Raw genomic sequence first — 22,765 nt, forward strand, 5'->3', positions numbered from 1 at the left:
CCCTATACTTTATGGTTATACCAAATCTGTCTTTTCAGATAATAGTTATATGTATGCTATACTTTCTCTCATTTATCCCTCATTTCACATTAACTCTTAGTTTTATATATTTAATGCTTACCATCATCTCTATGTCAATGGTTCTCTTGTCTCTTGGTTGTCTGAAACTCATTCTCTAGTAGATTCCTTAGGAAGGAGTTACAGTTCAGTTCTGATGGATATAAAATGCTTGGCTTTTCTTTTCTTTCCTTGCATCCCTAGATGTGTTACTCAGTTGTCTTCTGGTGTAAAACATTGCCACACATTCTGATAATCCAGGGTTCTTTCTCTTAGAAGTCATGTTCTGTTTTTGCCTAGGAGCCCAGAGTTTTTTTCTTTCTTTAAAAGTCTTGAAATTTTGGTAGTGTATGTCTTAGTGTTTGGTAGTTGTGGGTCATTATTCTTACATGTGTAATTTCTTTATTTCACTACGTGTTAACATGCAGTTTCTAATGTTTGTATTTTAGGAAAGATTTCTTTATCAAAGTTTTTTTTTTCTCTATATCCATTATGTTCCCTTGCTTTAGATTTTCTTTCCCCTTTCAGAGTCCCTTGTTATTTTTATTTTGTTGTATCTTTTTTGCTTGTCTTCAAAATTTGTCACTTTTCCTTGTAACATTTTCTTGGTTATCTCAAGGTATTATTATTATCGTTTTGATTCACTCTTAAGTTCCTTCTAGTTAAGACACTATTTCTAAAATTGCAAACCCTCTCAAGTCTTGTCACCTCATTTCTGAATTTTATTCTTATTTGTTCTTGTTTCTTTATGGCTAATACATATTTTCAGTGTCTATTGGCACATTAGAAATTATATATTACAGTTGTGATCTGATTTTTGAGGCTGTTTTCTTCAGTGTGCTTTTATTACCTGCGGAGATGTTATTTTATTCCCTTTTCTCTTGTTCTTATAGTAATATTGGGTAGAATTTGATCTCAGTGCTTCTCTGTTGCTCATTTTCCTCAAGTTTTACCAAGAGACTTGGTTCAGGGATGCCTGAGTGGTTGAGCCACCTGTCTTCAGCCCAGGGCCTGATCCTGGAGTCCCGGGATCAAGTCCCACGTTGGGCTCCCTGTGTGGAGCCTGCTTCTCCCTCTGCCTGTGTCTCTGCCTCTCTGTGTGTGTCTCTCATGAATAAATAAATTTTAAAAATCTAAAAAAAAAAGAGACTTGGTTCAGATAATTTTTTCTAACTTCACAGAATTCCCTCTTTTTTTTTTTTTTTTTTTTTTTTTTTTTTTTTTTTTTTTAGAATTCCCTCTTCTATTTGTGTAGTGTTAAAAAAACAGACAAAACTTACTGTCTGAAATTTCCTACTATCCCTTTCCTTCCCCACTGTTACCTGGATCTTTTGCCTTTTCATCTTTGTTATTCCTGTTTTGCTCAATTTTGATTTTTCTCTCAGGAGTTTCTCTCCAGTATGGGGCTCTGTCCTGGGAGCAGGAGCTGGCTAGTCACGTAGCTGTTGGTGATTTATCCTTACCTGCTTGAATTTTGGTGTTTGAGGGGGAAGGTATCTTATTACCTAGTTTTGTTATAAATGGTATTTATATGTTTTTTATTTTTCTATTTAATTGCTGCATGTTTATGGATGGGAATTCCAGGAGACCTCAAAAAAACTCAAAAAAACCCCCCAAAAAACTCAAAAAAACACCACCATCTCCAACCTCAGTTTTTAAAGTGATGATTATAGAACTTTGGATTCTAGAACTTGAGAGGCCTAGCATTTTTGGAGCTGGAGCAAAATGTTTTTAAATGTAATTATGAGAGGTAATGAAAGGAATTGGCTTCTAAAATGTAATGGATTACAATTCAGAGATGGGTAAATGTGCTCTCTGTGTTTTGCCCAATCACAGGGCAAACTAGGGATGAGGATGACAGTACAGAAGGGGAAGGTGTGATCCAGGGCAGCAGTAGGGTATAATCCACACAGTTAAGTCTTCCTTTAAGAACATACACTTTATTTTTTCATAAAGTGAAGAAACTTAAATAGTTCTTGCAGTGGACACATAGTATGTTAAGTGCTTTAAGACTGTGCCGCCCATGGCCCTTGTATCCCACCTCACCATGCTGGTGTCCACCAGTGTCACTCACAGAGGTGATGCAGTGAATGGAAGTGACTGGCCCAATATCACATAGGTGCTTTAAGAATTAGACCTCAGTTCTGCGTTTGCTTGACTCCAATCCAAGATTCCTTCCACTGCCATGTTTTACCTTGTCACCAACTAGTAAGAAGATGGATTTATTAGCCAAAAATAAAACTTGCTGATGTGGAATGTATGCTGTTTTTTTGAAGAATACTGTGAATTCTCCTTCCTTAAAAATCAGTGTTATAGCTATCACTGTGACATTCTTTTGTTCAGGCTCATGTACTCACCTAGCTGAGGCTATTCAATGAGTGGCTTACTGTATTCCAGACCTTGCTGGCTGCTCGGCACACATGTTCTTATTTAATGCTCACCACCTGGCAAAGTATTATCATCATCCCTAGTTCATACATGAGGAATCTTAAAATAACTTAGAGTATGTTACCCCGAATTACTCTGCTAATAAACTGTGGATCTGTGGAAATAGACCCTCTCTGATTCTTGCTGTTTTAGGCAGCAGATAATAGCTTGTCTTCTGTCACCATGGCCATCATAGTCTGTGTCCCCCAGTACCCTCCCCTCTCTGCCCCATTGTATGCAGACACACAAAGAGAGGAGGTGAAAAGGGGCCTCATAGGAGCCACTGTTTTCCTGTCTCTCCCTTTTCCATCTCCCTCCCTCCTTAGCGATCAGTTCATTGGCAACCAGACTGTAGATCTAGTGTATCTTCCCTACTCATGCCAACCCAAATATCCTTGTGCCATTTTCTATGTAAAATTTCTACCTGAACTCTTTATAACCTATTGCTTTGGATATCCACAGCTATACGATAAGCAGTAACTAAAACTAGAAATGTTTATGGCAAAAGAGCTTTACAGTGATTCTTTATCTCCATTGTCCCAAATCATCATCATGAGGACTGTGTGAGGCTGGGGGGCAGGAGACATGGCCCACACTTTGCCAGGCTTCATCTTTTCAGGGGCTCATCAAATCTACTAGCTTCCTCACTGTCTCCTTTTCTTGAACTTTATCTTTCCCAAATCCATTCAACACACTAACCAACTCAGGCCCTAAGATTCTTCTTTTTTTTTTTTTTTCTAAAGATTTATTCATTCATTCATAATAGACAGAGAGAGAGAGGCACAGGCAGAGGGAGAAGCAGGCTCCATGCAGGGAGCCCGATGCAGGACTCGATCCCAGGACCCCAGGATCGTGCCCTGGGCCAAAGGCAGGCGCCAAACCGCTGAGCCACCCAGGGATCCCCCCCTAAGATTCTTCTTTCACTCCGTCACCTTCCTACCTGGCACCATTGATGCCTTCTTCTCGTACCCCAAATCAAACCCAAACTCCTGCCTAACTTTGAAGACTCTATAATCTTGCCCTCACAAAGCTCTTTGAGAGGAAAGTCTAGATTTGTAATTGTCTATGATCTTTGTCTTCCTTCCATCCTGCCTCTCTCTGCCCCCTTTGCTTTTACTGAATAACGTTTTCTTTTCCACAGTTACTGTAAAAAGAAATCAATTCTTTTTAGCTAAAGTAAGTTATATCCAACTCTCCTTATGTGGAAAAAAAAGCGCTAAAGTGCTGACGGATACCATCTCAGAAGTGGAGGGATGTCCTTGCTGTTTTCCTTCCAGGATGACCAGAAACAAATTTAACTGGAGAATGGCCATTCCATGTGGCAGAGAAGTGGTAATTAATGCTGAATTAGTAGACCTCCCAGTAAAATTCACTAGTTTGCCATTTTCATATTACAAATCAAATAGAATCTCAATTGGGAAGACAGGATGGGCCATCTACTCTGTCCACATTTATGTCTTTACAGTATAGCTTGAGTAACAGAGCCACATAAGCATGTTAAAATTTCTGGAGCATTGCCATTAATATTATGCATGACACCCCCAACAGGGTTTTGATAAAATGCCATTTCTTGACAGAGGGTACCACTTCTGCAGATAAAGAGACCTGAGGAGGATCTCAGGTGTGTGTCTGTGGCTAGCAGCATCCGGGGGTGGGGGAGGGGAAGGTATGGAGCTCAAGGGAACTTCAAATAGCCATTCAACATGGACTCAAAAAGGGAGTCTCAAAAGAGCAGACAGGCCATTTGCCTAAATCAATGTATGCCCATAAAAATTGGCAGACTTCAACTGGTGTCCTGATAGATTTTAATCCATGTCCAGGATGTTTCTTAACTTAAATATCAAAGGAGCGGAATGGGTCCCTGTCTGTGGGCAGTTTCTCAGTTTTGCCCTCTTTCTTGGCTATGATGCTATTTTTCTCTTTGGTATAATCTCTCTGGGAAGCCAGAATCCATTGGCAGGGTTCTGGGTTTTAGAGAAATATGGCTATAAAATGCATGAGGTTTATTCTGTTGGTACTTGTCAAGCTGGGCAGATGGTGGCATTTACCATGTTGATTGGTGAGGAGTGTTTATGCTCCCAGCCACAGATGGGCCGAGAGGCCATCCCTGCAATCTCATATCCACCCTCTCCAACACACATCATGGCTGCTAGTTAGCTGCTCCCTCTTTTTGTTTCTATAGCACTTGTGCTTGTGTTTCTTTCATGTTGCCCATTGGGGGTGATTGTGATCATCTGTCTTGATGCATACCCCCTGCAAGGCTGGCTGTCAAGTCTTCAAGGGCAGGAACCTGGTTTCTACTCCAGGGGCTAATAGGTTCTGCACTGTGTGCAAGGTCACCACTCAGTGAGTGGCAGCAATGCAGGATTCCAAGCTTCAATCATCAATCTCCAAAGCCCAGGCTCTTAATTAGAAGTCCTATCATGTTATAGCAATCATAATGGTCCTCTGAGGGCAGAATAATGGGTGTAAAATAGTCCCTCATCTGTTGATAATTACAACAGTAATTGTTTATTGGGTTCTTATAAACTGCACTAATCATTTTATAGACATCATTTCAGTTAATCCTTCCAATAATCCTATACGTAGATCATATAATTGCTATTTTCAGATGAAGAAACCAAGGTTCACAGAAATTAAAAGACTTGCCAGCCAGGTTGTACAACTAGTACATAGCTCTACCCCTCACCCAGATTGGTCTGTTTCCAAGACCCTGGTCTTACCTGCTATGCTTTAGTGCCTGTTGGCACAAATGGGCCCTTGACATCTGAGAACAACTCCAGACAGGGAGCCACTCATCTGTGTGTCTCTCTCTTGCTTCACCAATGCCCAAACTCGGTAGATCATTTCTTGTTGCCTTGAGCATAAGAAAACACACAAAGGGATAAGAATATTTTATATCTATAATTTGTTATACACTCAAAACAAAGTGTAGAAAGTAATTATGTGTTGCCCCACGTTTCATTTGAAGCCACTGGGGGTCTTGGGAGGGACCATTGCAAACTACCAATCATATCCTCTGTCAACCCCCCCCAAACACACCCACTTTTGTTTCAGTCCTGGTGAAGGGCATGGCTCTGGCAAGTCTACCCTACAATGCAGATGATTATGGTGGTGATGGCAATGATACTTTCTATCAGTCTACCCTCTATTTGTTCACGTATCCTTGTATAACCAACTTCAGAGAGTGGTGGACAAAGCATCATACATTATTATTCCCTTTTTCCTCACATAGGAAGGAACTGAATCTCAAAAGTGGTTGAGTGACACAGAGTGGATTCAAACTCAGAACTTCTATTTTCTACAGGTGTATGGTTCAGCTGTGGTGGCTCTCTTCCACTGGCCTCTCATCCTCCTTGGACCAGTGGACTAGCTAGGGCATACTCTTCACATCTCCTAGGCTTAGACTTGGAACTGGTGTACTGTCTCTTCCAAAGCAAGTTGCATAGCCAAGCCCAAAGTCAGGGGTGGGGCGGTTCCCTGCTCATTTATGGGACTGTGGCAAGGCATGGATGCAGAGAGGCATGAAAAATTGGGGCCAATAATGCAATAATCTATTGCAACTACTTTTAAAAATTGTAATATCACTGTACCATCTGTTAAAGTTCTTCCAGACTCATGTACTCGAAAGCTCCACGGAAGGTGGCTGTACAGTAAAAGGCAGGAGCTTTGTACTCAGATAATCAGGCCCAAGGATTGTTGCTTGTGAGTGGTGGCCAGGTTTGGTTGTGGCCGGTGTCCTCACCTCATCTTTTCATTGCTTGCTCAGGTAGGTTGACATTTCAGTGTGTGTACATGTGCATGCGTATATGAGAGAGCTACAAGATAGAGAGACGTGCCTCTGCTTACCTACTCATCAGCTTCCATCCTCGCTGTAGCTGAAGGCTTTCTTCCGCACTTCACCTTCCCCTCCTATCCCCGCTGTCCCCAGCATTCACATTAGATTGCTCTATAGATCCAGCTCTCTTCTGCCACCAGCTCCCTGGCTGTCAGTGTCAGCTACACATCTGAGCTCTAAGCCTTTACCTGCTGAAAGCCATTCCTAGGTGGTTTGTACCTTCTGACCCTAGTCTGGCTAATTTGCCTTCATAAACTGTCAGATTCTGCTAAGGTCATTTAATTCTGTCATCTTTGTAATGTGGTTCAAGAAAAATGGATAAGAGGCCAAACGATGAGCAATCTGCCCTGGAACACAACATGCCAGCAGTATTCCATTTCATCATCGAAAAAGTGGTGCAGGAGTTACCAAGCAGAATATTTATTAAAATGGACTCCATGAGGAGGTTATAAAGACAAATGCAAAAGATTTAAATGCACAGAGTTACAGGCACAGAATAAAGGTTATTTCTGGAGGATTGGGGCATGCAGAGCCTCCATCTTACCGCCTGCTTTTGTTCCCAGTAAGTTTCTTTACTTGGGTGACAGTCATTAAACACTGCAAGCCATGTATGCCAGTTGTTCCAAGGGCTCCTCACCAAACATCTGAGTGGAAGGGCGATTATGCCATGGCACAAGTGATTTTGATAAAGGGAAACGAAATTATCAGACGATACAAAAAGCCAGGCATCCGGTCTGTTTAATCAAAATCGATTCCAATGACATTTAAAAAGATGGAAAGAATCATAACCATAGGCACTATATGAGTATGACTACTTTATCTGATTTAGTAAGTCATTTTCTAATTATCTGGAGTCAAAGCTGAGTGTATCCACATGCTAAAATCCATTTCCTTCTAATAAGATCCCATCTACCTGGGCCTCTCAACTATGTGGCAATCTTGTCAACATGGAGCATGTCTCAGAATTCAGAAGGATGTGGGAAGGCCACCAAAGCATCATCCCAAGTGTTTCAGTCAGGGTTTGATCAGAGAAACCGAGCCACGAGGATTTATTATCTGGACTTCCCTTACGTAGTTGTGGGATCTGGTTAAACAGTCAGTGGAAGGTTGTCACATCTGTGGCTGATGCTGGGGCTTGGGGTCAGTGGTGCAGGAAGTGGGGAGGAAAGATGCATGTGAAGTCGAGGAGGCAAAGATGAGTGGAACCCATGAGGTTAAGCTGGCATTCACATGCATGGACTAGAACCTGTGTTATTAGTCTCTTGCTGCTGTCAAACATTCACTATGGGGTCGACCTCCAGGGGCAGCTGGCTGACCTTCATCACGGAAATGAGCATGCACCTGGCCAGGAGTCAGAGAAGGTGAAGGAGGCATTCCAGAAAGGGCTGGGTACGCCTGTTCGCTGACTCTTGACATCTAGGTGGCCGGCAGCAAACGATGACACCCAAGAGCTGCCGTTAGCACCTGGTATCTGCACTGACCTATCAAAACAGCTCCTACTCCACTTCCTCCTTTCCGTCTCACCCAGAACACGTCCTGGGGTCTGTGCTAACCCAGAGCATCACAGGGGAGGCAAGTGTGGGAAACAGTTCCAGCTTGGTTAAGTTAGCACAATGAAGACCTACCACCCTTGATCTCTAAGCCCATTTATCACCCAGATTGGAATAATCCTGGTTGGCTCACCATTTTGTAAGGGCCACTACTTACCTCATTTGTCCAATTCTGGCACTAGGTGCACAGATGCAAACATCAGTCTGGACTGCCCATTAATGAACTGTTTGCCTGATAGGAATCTTTTAACTCTCAAGTTTGTAATGACATCAAAAGGATTATTTGAGAATAACCAGTGACAGAATGTTAGCACGTTGTACTTATATCTGCTGTGGATATACATAAACATAAATGGGTAAGACTATTATACACACATATGTGTTACAAATATCATACAGCTATTGATATAATATGGTCTAGCAATGACACACACAGTCCTTATCAGTGAATCCCAGGAACGAGAGTAGTTTAGTGGGTTGACAAATACTGATTAAGCACCCACTGTGTGTCAGGTAGTGCTAAAGCCACAGAGGATTCGACAGTTTGTTGGAACAGTATCAGCCCTAAGGAACTTACATTTCATCCCAGGGTCACTCAGCAAGGCACTGTTGACACTCCTTGCTGGACACTTCTTGGCTGTGGGATTATTCTGTGCATTGTAGAACATCTAACAGCATTGCCAGCCTCTACCCACTAGATGCCAGTAGTCTTTCCTCACTCTTCTCCCAGTGAAGACAACCAGAAATATCTTTAGACATTGCCAAATGTCCCCTGGAGGGCAAAATACCCCCAGTTGAGAACTACTGTTTTAAAGCAAAAGACAGTTAATAAGTCCCATTGAGACCCTTTCTGGTGCCAATAGGCGTCACTAAGAATATTACATGACCATGTTCAGGGTAGTTAAGAAAGCCTTACAGAGGATTGGCATATGAGATGCAGATAACTCTTCAGAGACCTGGGGTCACAATACTTGTAAGCAGGAGGAAGATCAGCACCCAGGCCCTGGGTCAGGGCAAGCTTGGGATGCTGGGCAGCAGAAATGCCACAGGGACTTGGAGCACACATGATAAGGGGAGGGAGGGTTGCATGGGGAGGCAATGGGACCTTGACCTGGGGGTTTGTTACAGGGGCCATTGAACAGACTCTGCATTTAATCTTGGCTACTCTGGGAAGTTGTGGGAGAGATTGGATCAGGGAAGTGATAGAATTATTCCTTAGAAGGACCACGCTGGCTGCTCTATGGTGAGTGAACCAATGCCTTGTTGTCCTGTAGTGCTGGGCACTCTGCTTTCTCTGTCCAGTGGCCTGTAGGGATCCATGATAACCCCTGCAGCTGGCTGTTTCCATTAACAGACTAATCAGCTAATGCTAGAGAGTCTTGAGTCTCTGTGCCTGCTGGTAATGGAAATTGGACTTGAAAATACGACCACTTTCATCATTAGCATTTCTTAAATGCTGGTTACTTCTGTTTCTGGTCCTTGCATGTATGCATTAATATCCTTGCTACACGTGCCAGGCCCCGTCCTTATCACCCTTTTAAAAACATGCCTTCTGCAGCCTTTGGTAAACATCGGTTTCTAACTAAGGCTGTAGTGGAGGGACCTCCATAGAGTTCAAGTTTGGGTGAAATATGAATGTCTCCTGCCTGCTTGCTGCCCATATTATTTTCATTTTGATCAGAAAGTCTTTCTTTACTTTCTGGGTCGCTTCTCTCCCTCTACTACCTTCCCCTCCCGCACATACCTCATACCGTCATGAGATGTTTCTCTTTAGGTTTTATGCCCTCATGTATATTTGAATTATACAGATGAGTATTCATGCTCCTTACTCATAGAAGGGACATTCTGTTTTTTCCTGGAAAAATTATTTACTTTCATTTTGGACAGCCGTGAATACACGGGGTTGTCTGAGTGGAAGCAGGAAAGTAGATCGCAAGACGAACCACTATAAGCAGGGGCGAGATGTGGCATCTGACAGCCCATGATCAAGAAAGTAGGTCCAGGTTTCAAAAGCATTGTCCTGTGGTCAGTATAGGGTCAATAGCCCCAGACATTGCCATACCCAAGTCCTCCTCAGGCATTCTTTGGGTGGCAAGCCAGCATGGCAATGGATTTCCTAATGAATATCATGAAACCTTGAGATAAAATTAATTTCTTTTTAGCACAGCCTACTTAGCAATGCAGGGAAATGTTATACTTTTTAGTTACTCTTTAATTGTAAATGATAGGGAGAAAATTGAGTGGTTTTGGTGCTTAAAGAGTTACTTGGGGCGAAAAAAATTGATCCTCCAGAATGCTTCTCTACAGCTTACTCCTTTTCCAAATTTTATTATTTGGCATAGGTTTCAGTGGAATCCTCCAAGAGACATTAATCCATTCCTTTGCTTCGATGCATGTTTTCTTGATGGATATTATCTATTTTTCTGTTATATTGTAAGGTTTCCAGGGCACATAAAAGTTGGAGGATTTATGGTCGATGCAAACTAATTCTAAAGAGTAATGAGATTGATTTTGAGGGGTAGTTTAAGGAATACAAATGCCTTTCTTTCAGTTTTCCTAAGTAGATGTAAAAAGGAAGGGAAGGAAGAGTATCTAAAGCTAAGGAAGGAAACATTTGAGGTGAAGAATCACTAAATAGGAGTCAGACTGAGCTTTTTTTTTTTTTTTTTAAAGATTTATTTGTTTATTCATGAGAGAGAGAGAGAGAGAGGCAGAGACACAGGCAGAGGGAGAAGCAGGCTCCATGCAGGGAGCCCGACGTGGGACTGGATCCCGGGTCTCCAGGATCAGGCCCTGGGCTGAAGCTGGCGCTAAACCGCTGAGCCACTGGGGCTGCCCAGTCTGAGCTTTTTAACAGTGCTAGATAGCAGTTGCCTTAGACCATGGGGCAGAAATGAGCACAGCAAGCACTTGGGAAGCTTTTTTTTTTTTTAAAGATATTATTGGGCTTTGACAGGAAATCACACCCTAGTTGTCCTGAAAGAAAATCGGCAGTAGTTTTCTATGGGCCATTTGTGCCAGTGCTAGCTTTGTGGGAGGCAAGATTTACAAAATTGACCATGCATTTGAAAGGTCATTGAGCAACGTAAGCTTCTAAGTGAAGGTTCCATGGATGTCCTTTAGGTTTTGCTCTTTCTGTGAAAAGCCTGCATTTTCACTTGGCTTAAAGATTTAGGAAAATAACAGTCATACATACTCACAAATCACATTCAGCCAGTATTGATTTTAGCCTTGTATGAAAAAGGACTATTCTTGGTGCTATACATGAATCAAAGGAGAAAGGGAGGGAAGGAGACTATCTCTGGCTCTTGAGATTTAGAAGTAAGCATCTAGGTGTATGCACATGTAGCTATGATACTGTACGCATGGATAACATATGTATTCTTATGGACCCAGATAAATATCCCAGGTTTATAGAAAAGTGTAGATTTCAATCTGGTTTAAAAAAGGATTGGACCCTGGCAGGTGAGGTCAACAAGAATATTCCAGTAACAGAAATAACTAGCGTGAAGGTACAGAGCTGGGTGTTACCAGCTCTGTTTTGTGAGGACAACAGAGTCCTGTGATTGGAGCGTGAGGAAAGTGAAGTATTGGAGATGCTCCTTGAAAAATATCCAAAAATATCCCACTGACTGGGAGAGCAATTATAAAGGTCTTGCTGATGAATTTGTATTTTCCAAGCAATGCAGGATCTATTACAGGATTTTGCATAGGAAATTGTCACGGAAAATTTAGAGGACCTCATTTAAGTATAAACTGTGAAATATTTTATCTGAAAGCATTAAAGAATCATAGATTTTTAGAGCTGGAAGGGGCATTAGCAAGTACCTATTGAGGTGGTTTTGTGTGAAACCCTTCTTTCCTCCAAATGATATCTTGGTAAATGCCTCATCTATAAAACAGATGGAAGAACAGTTCTGGTGGAAACATGATGGGAAGAGTCTTGCATTTGCTCCTTTCGCCTCCCTTTACCCTTGTAGCAATCCCCAAGGTACCTGCAGAGAAAGCTCATAATCATGGGACAACCTGCCATTTTAAAGATGAAATTAAAACACATTTACGAAAAGACATGTATGACAAGGTCACTAGCAGCCTTATTTATAATAGCTGAAAACTGGACCTGACCCAAATGTCTATCAATAGGAGAATCATAGATAAGCAAACTATGGTGTACTCACACAATGGGGAATACTATATGCCACAGTAAAAGGAACGCCCTCCAGATACACATAGCAACATGGATGAATCTCACAAACACTGAGTGAAAGAATCATGACATCAAAGAATTCACATTCCCTAATTCCATTTATGTGACATCCAAGACTTTGTAAAACTAACCTATGGAATTAGAAAGTGGTTGCCTGGATGGCGGAGGGGAGGGTTGACTCAGAAGGCACACAAGGGAACTCTCAGGGGGGTTGGAACTGTTCTGGAGTTTGTTTTGTGTGATGGTTACATTTATGTGTTCAACTGTGAAATCTCATGAAACAAAACACCAAAGATGTATGCATTTTGCTGCATACGTTATACCTTAACTAACAGAAGTTGAGTTCCCAAAGTCCTGAAGGGCAAGTTGCCAGTCCCCAGAGCCAGTGATGAGGAGGACTAGGGTTTGGAGCTGAGGTTTCCTGGATTCCTGGTCCAGTACTTTTCCGCATATCCCCCTCCCTCAGACCCATGTATACTCTTGACCAATACAACATCAACACTGATTCACCCCCCACAAGATACCCCCCGCCCCCCGCCGCTAGCTCAAGAACTTCACTGTTGCTGAGAAGCATTGACTTGATAGCACTGTGGAGCTTCTGACTCAGCTCTTTAAATTTTCCTACAGTAGACCAGATCTGGCAAACACTTTTCACATACTGTGCTTCATCTGTTTGTATTGCCAGCTGATTGATAAATGGTGTTCTAATCCATAGTCATGGGGGGGCTTGTGTCGCTTAGCCATTTAAATGCTAGGTGGAAGGAGGGCAAAAGAGAAGGCACTGGTGGCTTCCATTATAAACCTGTCTACCCCAGTATGATGTCAGTTCTCAAAGTGTACCTGTTGGATAGCCTAGAGGTTCACCTACAGAAATGTACAGTTCAACTCCATAGTGGTCACCAGTGAAGTGCCACACACTGCTCTGTTAAGGGTATCATTCCAGGAGAAGGTGGGAGGTAATGGGTGTTTATTACTACCTTCCTGCTCATAGAAGCACTGGACAGCAGGGCAGCCCCATTGAGTCACTGACTGATCTTCAGGAGCATCGAGCTCTTTTACCCTCTGAGGGTTTGCTCATGGTCTCTCTGTCTGGAGTGTCCTGGAGTACATTGCCCATCTCAAATGTCACATGTATTCATGTCAAGCTTTCTCATACTAGTTAGAACTTTTCAAGGACTGAGACTGTATCTTAGTCTTTGTGTTCTCAGTACACACAACAGTGTCTTAATCTGGAAAGATGGATCTTAACTGGGAGCTATTTTGCCCCATTACCCCAGGGGACATTTTGCAACATCTGAACTTGTTTTTTTCAATGTCAAAACTTGGGGGCAGGGTGTTACTGATACTTAGTGGATAGAAGCCAAGGATGCTGCTAATCATCCTATAATGCATAGGGTAGCTCTCCACAATAAAAAATTACCCAGCCCAAAATGCCAATAGTGTCCAGGTTGAGAAAGCCTAATCTAGAATATACTTTACTGTACAGATGATAGGCAGTCAGCATGGAATAATTGCTTGCTCAGGGCTGAGACCAATACTTTCCAATATTATGATGGTTCTCTTGGCTTCTGTTACCCCTTTTGATTCTCCAGGCATTAAAGTCAACCTGCTTGAGTTGGTGGGAGGAGGTGTCTGACTGAGTCAAGTAGTCACCAGCCAAATTGGAACAACCTTTGGCAGAGTTTGAACCAGTCCATCTCTTAAGCCAATGTTGCTCTCGCTTAGCTTTGGATGTCTCATCCCTTAATCTGTAGCCAAAACAACAGGGGCCCTTGGAAAAAATAGTGGAGATCTGCTTGCTCTGTTTAAAAGAGGTCTGTGGGGGTAGAAAATGAGCTCAGATTAAATTTACTTGCCCATGGCCACACGGCAAGTATGTTTTGGAGCTGCATTCAAATCTAGGATGCTTCCTTTCTAGCTTTCTTGGATTTCATTACATGTTCCTACCTTTCCCTGGTAGAATTGATTTCCCGTTGTTACCAGTTCTCTAGGGACCTTGGTCCAGGGATGATGTTCTTCAGTCAGTACAGGGACATCACTGTTTGTTACGAAACCTAGTTTTACCTTCTCTGTCCCGAAGTTGAATCAGGCCAGCACTCTGGATTCTAGTTTATCTTTTTTATTCATCTTGTACACTTCATAAGAGTATTTCTTTTGTTTATGGTAGAAATTGAAATGTAGAAGAGAAATGGAATGGAATGAAAGACCAAACATTTTCTAGTTAGATTACTAATTAACTAGATGACTGAGGGCAAGCCACTTGTAAATCTTTCATCTTTAAAATAATAAACAAGACTTCATTCTAGATCTCAAAATTTACGATCATAGGGCTAGGGCTCTTTTTTATGATAACATATCCATTTTTCTTGGTTTAAATCTTCAGTATTCAACAGCTTAATGTGTAGGAATTAAGAAAGAACTGTTTTAATATAGAAGAATCAAGACGATGTAATTGGCAGAAATCCTGAAACTCAGGTTTAAACTCTGAGTGTGGATTTGGAAGCTCCTTCTTTTTTCTCTAAGAGGACTCAGTTTCTCAGATAGTCTCTGTCTCAGTTTCTATATATTTTAATGAATGGACTAAACACAGAGCATCATCATACATGACATGATCATAAAGCTAGCTATGACTGATTCTTTGGAAACCTGTGGCCAAAATCAAACTCAGAATCAGGTAAATTAGGAACTGTCTTTTGTTCTTGTGATGAAGAAGTATTCATAATGCTGGAAAACTAGTAAGAAGGTTTTTTAAAATAACAGACCCAATTTTGAAATTTTGAATTTTAAGAATGCAATTTTCAAAAATGTGACCTGCACAAAAACTTTCCCCCAAAAAACCTTATATAGAGCAAAGATGGTGTATCTTTACTGAGAAATAAATATTCCTCTAAACTTTGAAAAACATTCAGAAAAATGTTTCAGATGAAAAACACAGAAATGCCCTCTTCTTGACTCTGTAACAGATGCCCTCTGTCCCTAGTCTGTCAAGGACTGACTTTATCTTCAATTGGCCAGAGCTTGATTACTCTGGGTAATCTGACTAAAATGACCCCAAAGTATCAATAAGGAACAGTATATAGAGTCACAGTATATAGCAGGCGCTTAAAACTTCCCTTAAACTGCTGGCTGAAGCACTAATTAAGATCTGACATGGAAGCTAAGTGACACACGCTTTTGTGGTGTCCTGCAGTGTGAGTGCACAATGGAACTGGGTTCTTTCACCTACTACTGTATCATAATAAAACAAACATTTAATGTCTCTGCTGATACAGTCTGCTTTATTATGTTGTTTATTCCATGTGAGCTCTCAATAGTAGTTATAAAAATGTCTCTGTGTCTGCAGCTGCATTTTTCATCTTATAAACTCCCAGGGATCTCATCAATTCAACCTGCTTTGTAAGGTTTGCAGCAAACCACTACAGGCAAGGATAGGCTTAATCAAAGTTTCTTCTTCATAATGAACATGACACACAGAAAAAGCATAGCAACGAATGAGCCTGTGATTGTAGGTAAAGACTTATTATATGAAAATCTATATTTAAATTAAGAGCTTTGCAATAGGATTCTTCTATGTACAAGAAAAATCACCATAGGATGCCTCCAAATAGCAAGTGTGTCCTAGGCACTTGAATAGAATTTAATCTATAAACAGTTTACCCTAGGTTTTAAGCAATTCATTGCTGGTGTAAAAAAGAAATCTGGATTCTTTAAAATAGAAATAGAAAAGCATTTGCAGCAACTGGGCATTATTATAGCTACAGAAATCCAAAGCTAATTTTCTTTTGTGTAATTTTTGAATTATAAATTGTTTATCTTTCCTTAATAACTTTCACTATAGAAAGAACTCTCTTTTTTTTTTGTTCAGTTTACATAAAAGTGCCTGGAACAGTTCAGGGACACAGATGTTGGAAATTAAGGACTGAATTCAGACCAAAGCCTTTTATCTCCAGCCCTCTCCCCACAATGCTTTTATCCAGTATTAATTAACGTAAAGGCTAAAAGTCAGACAAAATGATGTGTAAAGGGAAGGTAACGGCACTGGGGACAAGAACAAGGCTGTCTTATATAATGGAGGGACTCCAGTTGACATTTTTCAAAGGTTTTCAATGATAATCATTTTCAAAGGTTCTCTTTTACTAGTCAACAAATATAAAATACGTCAACTTCCTCCAGACTTCCAAAAGCTTGTAACAGAAAGTGTTCCACCTTTTCCTTCCAGATAGCCAGAAAGGATAGTCCTTGTTGGCAGCCTGATGCTGAGCCATTCATACCAGCCTGGGAAGGCTAGTATCATCTGGCTTGAAAGGGAGGCATAAAAAGGGGGAATTGACCCACCCATCGGGTGCTGAACGGAGCTTTTTAGACCACCGGTTACCTGGCAAGGTGATAACCATGCAGTTTGTGTCTCCTTAGTTTTGTTGTAAAAAAATGCTAACTCACCAGTAGCATGTACTAGGTTGGGGTTTGCTGAATTGTGAGGATGTGTGCCTAGCCTGTGCTGGCGACCGGCCTCCTTTCCTTCCCCACCTCCTCAGGTCCCCTTCCATCCCCCCTTTCTAGGTCATCTTTTGCCCAGTAAAGTACAGGGAACAGATAGGACCCAGCTAATTCTCATGTGCTTTTTTTCTGAGAGGTCTGGACTGAGGGTCTTTCTTTCAGTTGCCCGTTCAGAGAGGAAGGCCTCATTTTCCTAATGTGTTCATTTGTCTGCAGTTCGTAGAGATTGATGCCAGGCATGTCGCAGAAGGGCTGCTTGCTGGGGTGGGCTGACTTCCTAGCACGGACCACCATGCAGCGAAGGGGTTTCTCTCTGGCTGCCTGTCCAGTGAGGGAGAAGGCCGCTGTGTAGTTATGCGGGTGGTGGCTACTCGGGAACATTCCTGTCCTCAGAGCACAGACGGTGGGCAATCAGATGTGCTGTGCCCAGTCCTAGCTGTCTGGTGCCTTCTTCTCAAGAAGGGGTTGCCTGCTCACACAGTATCTTTGATAAAGGGGTGGTACTCATTTTCCACAAGAGAGGTGTGATGATGGCTGTGCATCCTGCTGGTTTAGTACTTGGGCATCAGGAGCATTTTTATCTATTTGGTCACCTGATACCTTAGAATTCCTTCAGGCCTTTTGGGTGGGTGTTATTTAGGTGAGTCTTACTAAGAAAATAGAAACACCTGAGTTCTCTGTTTTGCACGCGGTGATCTTTTAATCAGGGCATTTGGAAGTGGCTGACTCTATGTAGCCAATTCCATGAGGTTATTTTGATTAGGAGGACATTTGACCTGACTGGACTAATGGGGCCGAATCTAAGACCAACACACTTTCTACTTTCTTGTGTCTTTTGAATGACTAAGTAATACACATGATGATTCCCCTCATTACTCTATGTAAGCCCCCCACTCTGGACTTCACAGCCCATTTTCTCACTCTGTCTCTTAGCTTCAGCCCACCCTTCAGTAGGTGGAGGGGAGTCATGAGGTGGTGGGTGTGGGGGTACATATGTGGATTATGCATTACTCAGTAGAGACAAAGCTGATGCTTGATTTTTTTTTTTTTAGGTTTTATTAAAAAGTTCCCAAGACAAAAGAACAGTGCTAAAATTGTCTTATCAGAATGTCCTATACTTTTGCATTTTCCTATGTAAGGAGACTGCCACACATGAATTATGGGTCCTGCCTATGTGAGGGTCTTGAGAATGTGATTAAAGTGATAGGGAAAGTGATAAAAACAGGAAAAAACAACAACAATGTACAAGGGTTTCCCTTTCTTCATATCCTTGCCAACATCTGTCATTTCCTGACTTGTTCATTTTAGCCTTTCTAACTGGCATGATGTGGTATCTCATTGTGGTTTTGATTCGTATTTCCTTGATGCCGAGTGATGTTGAGCATTTTTTCTTGTGTCTGTTAGCCATTTGTATGTCGTCTTTGGAGAAATGTCTGTTTATATCTTCTGCCCATTTTTTCACTGGATTATTTCTTCTTTGGGTGTTGAGTTTGATAAGTTCTTTAGAGATCTTGGAAACTAGCCCTTTATCTGATATGTCATTTGCAAATATCTTCTCCCATTCTGTCAGTTGTCTTTTCATTTTGTTGACTGTTTCCTTGCTGTGCAAAAGCTTTTTTATCTTGCTGAAGTCCCAATAGTTCATTTTTACCTTTGTTTCTCTTGCCTATGGAGACGTGTTTTGCAAGACGTTGCCGTGGTTGAGGTCACAAAGGTTGCTGTGTTCTCGTCTGGGATTTTGACATTTAGGTCTTTCATCCATTTTGAGTCTATTTTTGTGTATGGAAACAGTCCAGTTTCATTCTTCTGCATGTAGCTGTCCAATTTTCCCAACACCATTTGGGAAAAAGACAGTCTCTTTTTTGCAATTGGATATTCTTTCCTGCTTTGTCAAAGGTTAGTTGACCATAGAGTTGACAGTCCATTTCTGGGTTCTCTATTCTGTTCCATTGATCTATGTGTCTGTTTTTGTGCCAGTACCATACTGTCTTGATTACAGTTTTGTAATAGAGCTTGGAGTCATGATGCCACCAGTTTTGGTTCTCGTTTTCAACATTCCTTTGGTTATTCGGGGTCTTTTCTGGTTCTATACAAATTTTAGAATTATTTTTTACAACTGTGAAATAGGTTCATGGTCTTTTGATAGGGATTGCATTGAATGTATAGATTGCTCTAGGTAGCATAGATATTTTAACAATATTTCTTCTTCCAATCAATGAGCATGGAGCATTTTTCCATTTCTTTGTGTTTTCCTCAATTTCACGAGTTTTCTATAGTTTTCTGGGTACAGAACCTTTGCCTCTTTGGATAGGTTTACTCCTAGGTATCTTATAGTTTTTAGTGCAATCGCAATGGCATTGAGTCCTTAATTTCTCCTTCATCTATCTCATTGTTAGTGTATGTAAATGCATATGATTTCTGTACATTGATTTTATATTCTGCCACTGTTGAATTCCTATATGAGTTCTAGCAAATTTGGGATGGCATCTTTTGGGTTTTCCATATAGAGTATCATGTCATCTGCAGAGAGGGAGAGTTTGACTTCTTCTTTGCCTATTCAGATGCCTTTTATTTCTTTTTGTTGTCTGACTGCTGAGGCTAGGACTTCTGATATATACTGAACAGCAGTGGTGAGAGTGGACATCCCTGCTGTGTTCCTGACCTTAGAGGAAAAGCTCATAAGCTGGTGCAGCTATTCTGGAAAACAGTATAGAGGTTCCTCATAAAGTTGAAAATAGAGCTATGCTATGACCCAGCAATTGCACTACAGGGTATTTACCCCAAAGACACAAATGTAGTGATTGGAAGGGGCACCTGCACCCCAATGTTTATAGCAACAGTGTCCACAATAGCCAAACTATGGAAAGAACCCAGATGTCCATCGGCAGATGAATGGATAAAGAAGATGTGGTGTATATATACAATAGAATAGTACTCAGCCATAAAAAAATTGCATTTGCCATTTGCAATGATGTGGATGGAACTAGAGGGTATATTATGCTAAGCAAAATCAGTCAGTCAGAGAAAGACAATTATATGATCTCACTCATCTGTGGAATTTAAGAAACAAGACAGAGGATCATAGGGAAAGAGAAAAAATAAAACAAGATGAAATCAGAGATGAGACAAACCATAAGACACTCTTATCATAGGAAACTAAGGGTTGCTGGAGGGGAGGGGGTGGGGGGATGGGGTAACTGGGTGATGGGCATTAAGAGGACGCGTAATGTAATGAGCACTGGGTATTATATAAGATTGACGAATCAGTCAATCTGAAACCAGTAATGCATTATATGTTAATTAATTGAATTTAAATAAAATTAAAGAAAACAGAAAAAAATGCTTTGGATACAAAGTCACCTTTAGAATGATGGATGAAGATAACAGTATTACTAAAAGAAAGGTTGGAATTGTTACCTTTACTTTGAAATCAGTATGCAAAGGAACATATTATTCCACTAACGCTTCATCTTTAATTTTTAAAATTATGAGATTTATAAGATCTAAGTATAGTCTGAGTACATTTTAATATTTGTTAATTTTTTTTTCTTAAACTATGATTTAAAAACAAGTCATAATTTTAAAGCTAGGTTTCATTACTTAGGGAAACAATGATGTTTTCTAGTAGAACACATTAATGGTTTAAAAATGTAAGGTAATGAAAAAACAGTATCCACCTCAAAGTATTAGCAGAGTTCTAGCACAGGACATAATTAGCCAGAACTTTAGAACAACTTTTTAATTTTCAGGTCAACATAGATTCACATGCAATCTTAAGAAGTAATGCAAAGAGATCCTACATTTCTCTTTACCCTGTTCTTCCTCCACATCCCCTTGTAACATCTTACAAAACTATAGAACAATATCACAACCAGGTTATTGACATTGATACAGTCAAGATATACAGAACAGTTCCATTAACACAAGGCTCCTGTGAGCTGCTCTTTTGTAGCCTAAATAGGAAAGACTTCAGCCTTCTACCTGAATTGGGAAAAATCTAGTTCTTCCCTACTCTTTGTTCCCTGTGAGTCGTCTTCATTACTCACACACAACACTTCACATCTGACACTTCTAATCACCAAATGTGCGAGTCTCCCCCACACTGGGCAATTCTCTGTGACACCAGCTCTGTGCCTTAAACTCAATTCTGGCACTATCTACATGGAGACAGCATCAGATTCCACAGGTTAAGAGTTCAATTCTTTAAGAATCTTCCCTACCCTCTACTTCAGATGCCAGTCATAAGCCCCAGGTTGTTACCTGTGCTTCTCATCAACCAGCTACAGTTTGGAGGTTCCAGCGACCTCCTCAGGTTTGATTAATCTGCTCGAGTGGCTCACAGAACTCAGGGAAACACTTATCAGTTTATTTAAGGATACGAGTCAATAGCCAGATGAAGAGATACATAGGGTGAAGTCCCAAAGGAGCTTCTGTCCTTATGAGCTTGGGGTCAGGCTCTGTGGCATGGGGAAGTATTTTGGTTCCCCAAGTATGGAACCACTCTGAAAAAGGCCCAAAAGTTTTCCTCTTGGGTTTTTATGGAGGCATCATTATATAGTCTTGATTGACTAAGTCATTGATCATTGACTGATTCAACCTGTGGCCCATTTCACCTCACCAGAGGTTGGGGGAGTGACTAAAAGTTCTAACCCTTTAATCACATCATTGGCTTGCCTGTCAACCAGCCCCTGCCCTTGGGTAGGGTCCAGAAGTCACCTTCATAAATAATAGGACACCCATTTTACCTTTATGGCTCTGAAGCATTTTCAGGAATGTGGGCAAAGACCAAATATATCAGAAATATATTTCAGTCATCCGAATGACTAAAAATAAATTTCTTATAAATCATCATATCACATAGCTACACTCCTTTCTCCTGATCTCTGGCAACTACTAATCTGTTTCTGTTTCTAGAAATTGTCATTTCAAGAATGAAATCAAGCAGTATGTAACCTTGTAATATTGTCTTTTTTTCCCTGAGCACAATTTCCTCACAATTCATCCAGGTTGTGTGGATCAATAATTCAATTCCTTGTTTATTGCTGAGATGTATTCCATGGTGTTCATGTACCATTCATCCACTAAAGGACATCTGGGCTGTTTCCAGCTTTTGCCTATTCTTAAAAAGCAAGGAGGACCTTTTTAAAGACATAGTTATAGAGATGCTTATGACTCTTATTACAGTGTACTTATTAGACTGAGGAGAGTACGATTCAAGGCTTAGAGGCATGTAGGACTAAAACAAATGTTATAAGCTATGCCAGTGTAGCTCAAAGTACTTTGATTTCATTAATGTAGTTTATTTTTGATGTTCAGTCAAACTTAAGTTTATTATTGGCCAATGTCCATCAGTAGAATGTACAAATAGTTGTAACGTTTTCCACCTAAAGGATTGCTCAACATACACTGTAAAAAATCTGCTTTTATAAGTTGTTTTATAAGTGTTGCTCACATATCTCATTGTTGTGTTCTGGCACTGTGATTGTACATGATTGTGTTTATTTTTTGCAGCCAACCCCAATTGTTGGGTGTTTAAAAAACATTAAATACCCTTATGCACTTGGAGGTCTCTGATGAAGAGGCTTAATTAAATAAACATTCCATTATGAACAGAAGTGCCAGCACAAGCATAGTCTGTGAAGTATACAGCTTATTGATGGATGGTAGGTTATCAGTTGAGGGATGCTCAGAAACATGTGGTTATATTGGTAGGAAGTAGAAAGAGCCTGTCTACTTCCCCTTGGATCCCACAGAGTATATGCGTGCATCTGTTCATGCTCCATGTTAGCCCTGGCAGAGATAAGAAGCAGAATAACTGACATCGTATCTGCCCAGCAGGTGCTTCTAGCAATGGTCATTTGTTGACATTACTTTTAATATAATTCACAGAATTTCTCTAGGCCAGATATGTTAGGGCTGACAATAAATGTCATCTGCTTAGTAAATTTTTCCTACAAGACTTAAAGGATTTAAAAAAAAATGCTCTGGTTTGATCTCATTACTATCTTTTGGAAATATTGTTAGCCCTCTTTGGGGCCTTAGTTTATAATTAGAGAAACTGAAATATAAAGACCAGGTTGGTCTGGGAAAACTTCATGGAGATAGGGAAATGAGTTGACTCCAACCCTAGGTTCCCCTAGAAAATGGGGACTCTAAAGAAAGAAATAGTTCTGGAGGATACAAGTTGAC

At 40.8% G+C, this 22,765-nt stretch overlaps 1 protein-coding gene across 21 annotated transcripts in view; it reads left to right on the top strand.

Moving 5' to 3' along the window:
• Positions 1-22,765, top strand: part of RGS6 (regulator of G protein signaling 6) — a 570,894-nt gene that overhangs the window by 181,124 nt on the left and 367,005 nt on the right. Inside the window, exon 1 of one of the 21 annotated variants that reach the window (XM_072839245.1) lies at positions 9,006-9,115. The exons of the other annotated variants lie outside the window; for them this stretch is intronic. Coding sequence (XP_072695346.1) covers positions 9,113-9,115 — 3 coding nt within the window. The 5' untranslated portion in view covers positions 9,006-9,112. Of the gene's footprint in view, positions 1-9,005; positions 9,116-22,765 lie in introns of those variants that run through there. 21 annotated transcript variants of the gene reach the window in all.

Source organism: Canis lupus, chromosome 9, assembly GCF_048164855.1.
Source record: "Canis lupus baileyi chromosome 9, mCanLup2.hap1, whole genome shotgun sequence".
Taxonomy (NCBI): domain Eukaryota; kingdom Metazoa; phylum Chordata; class Mammalia; order Carnivora; family Canidae; genus Canis; species Canis lupus.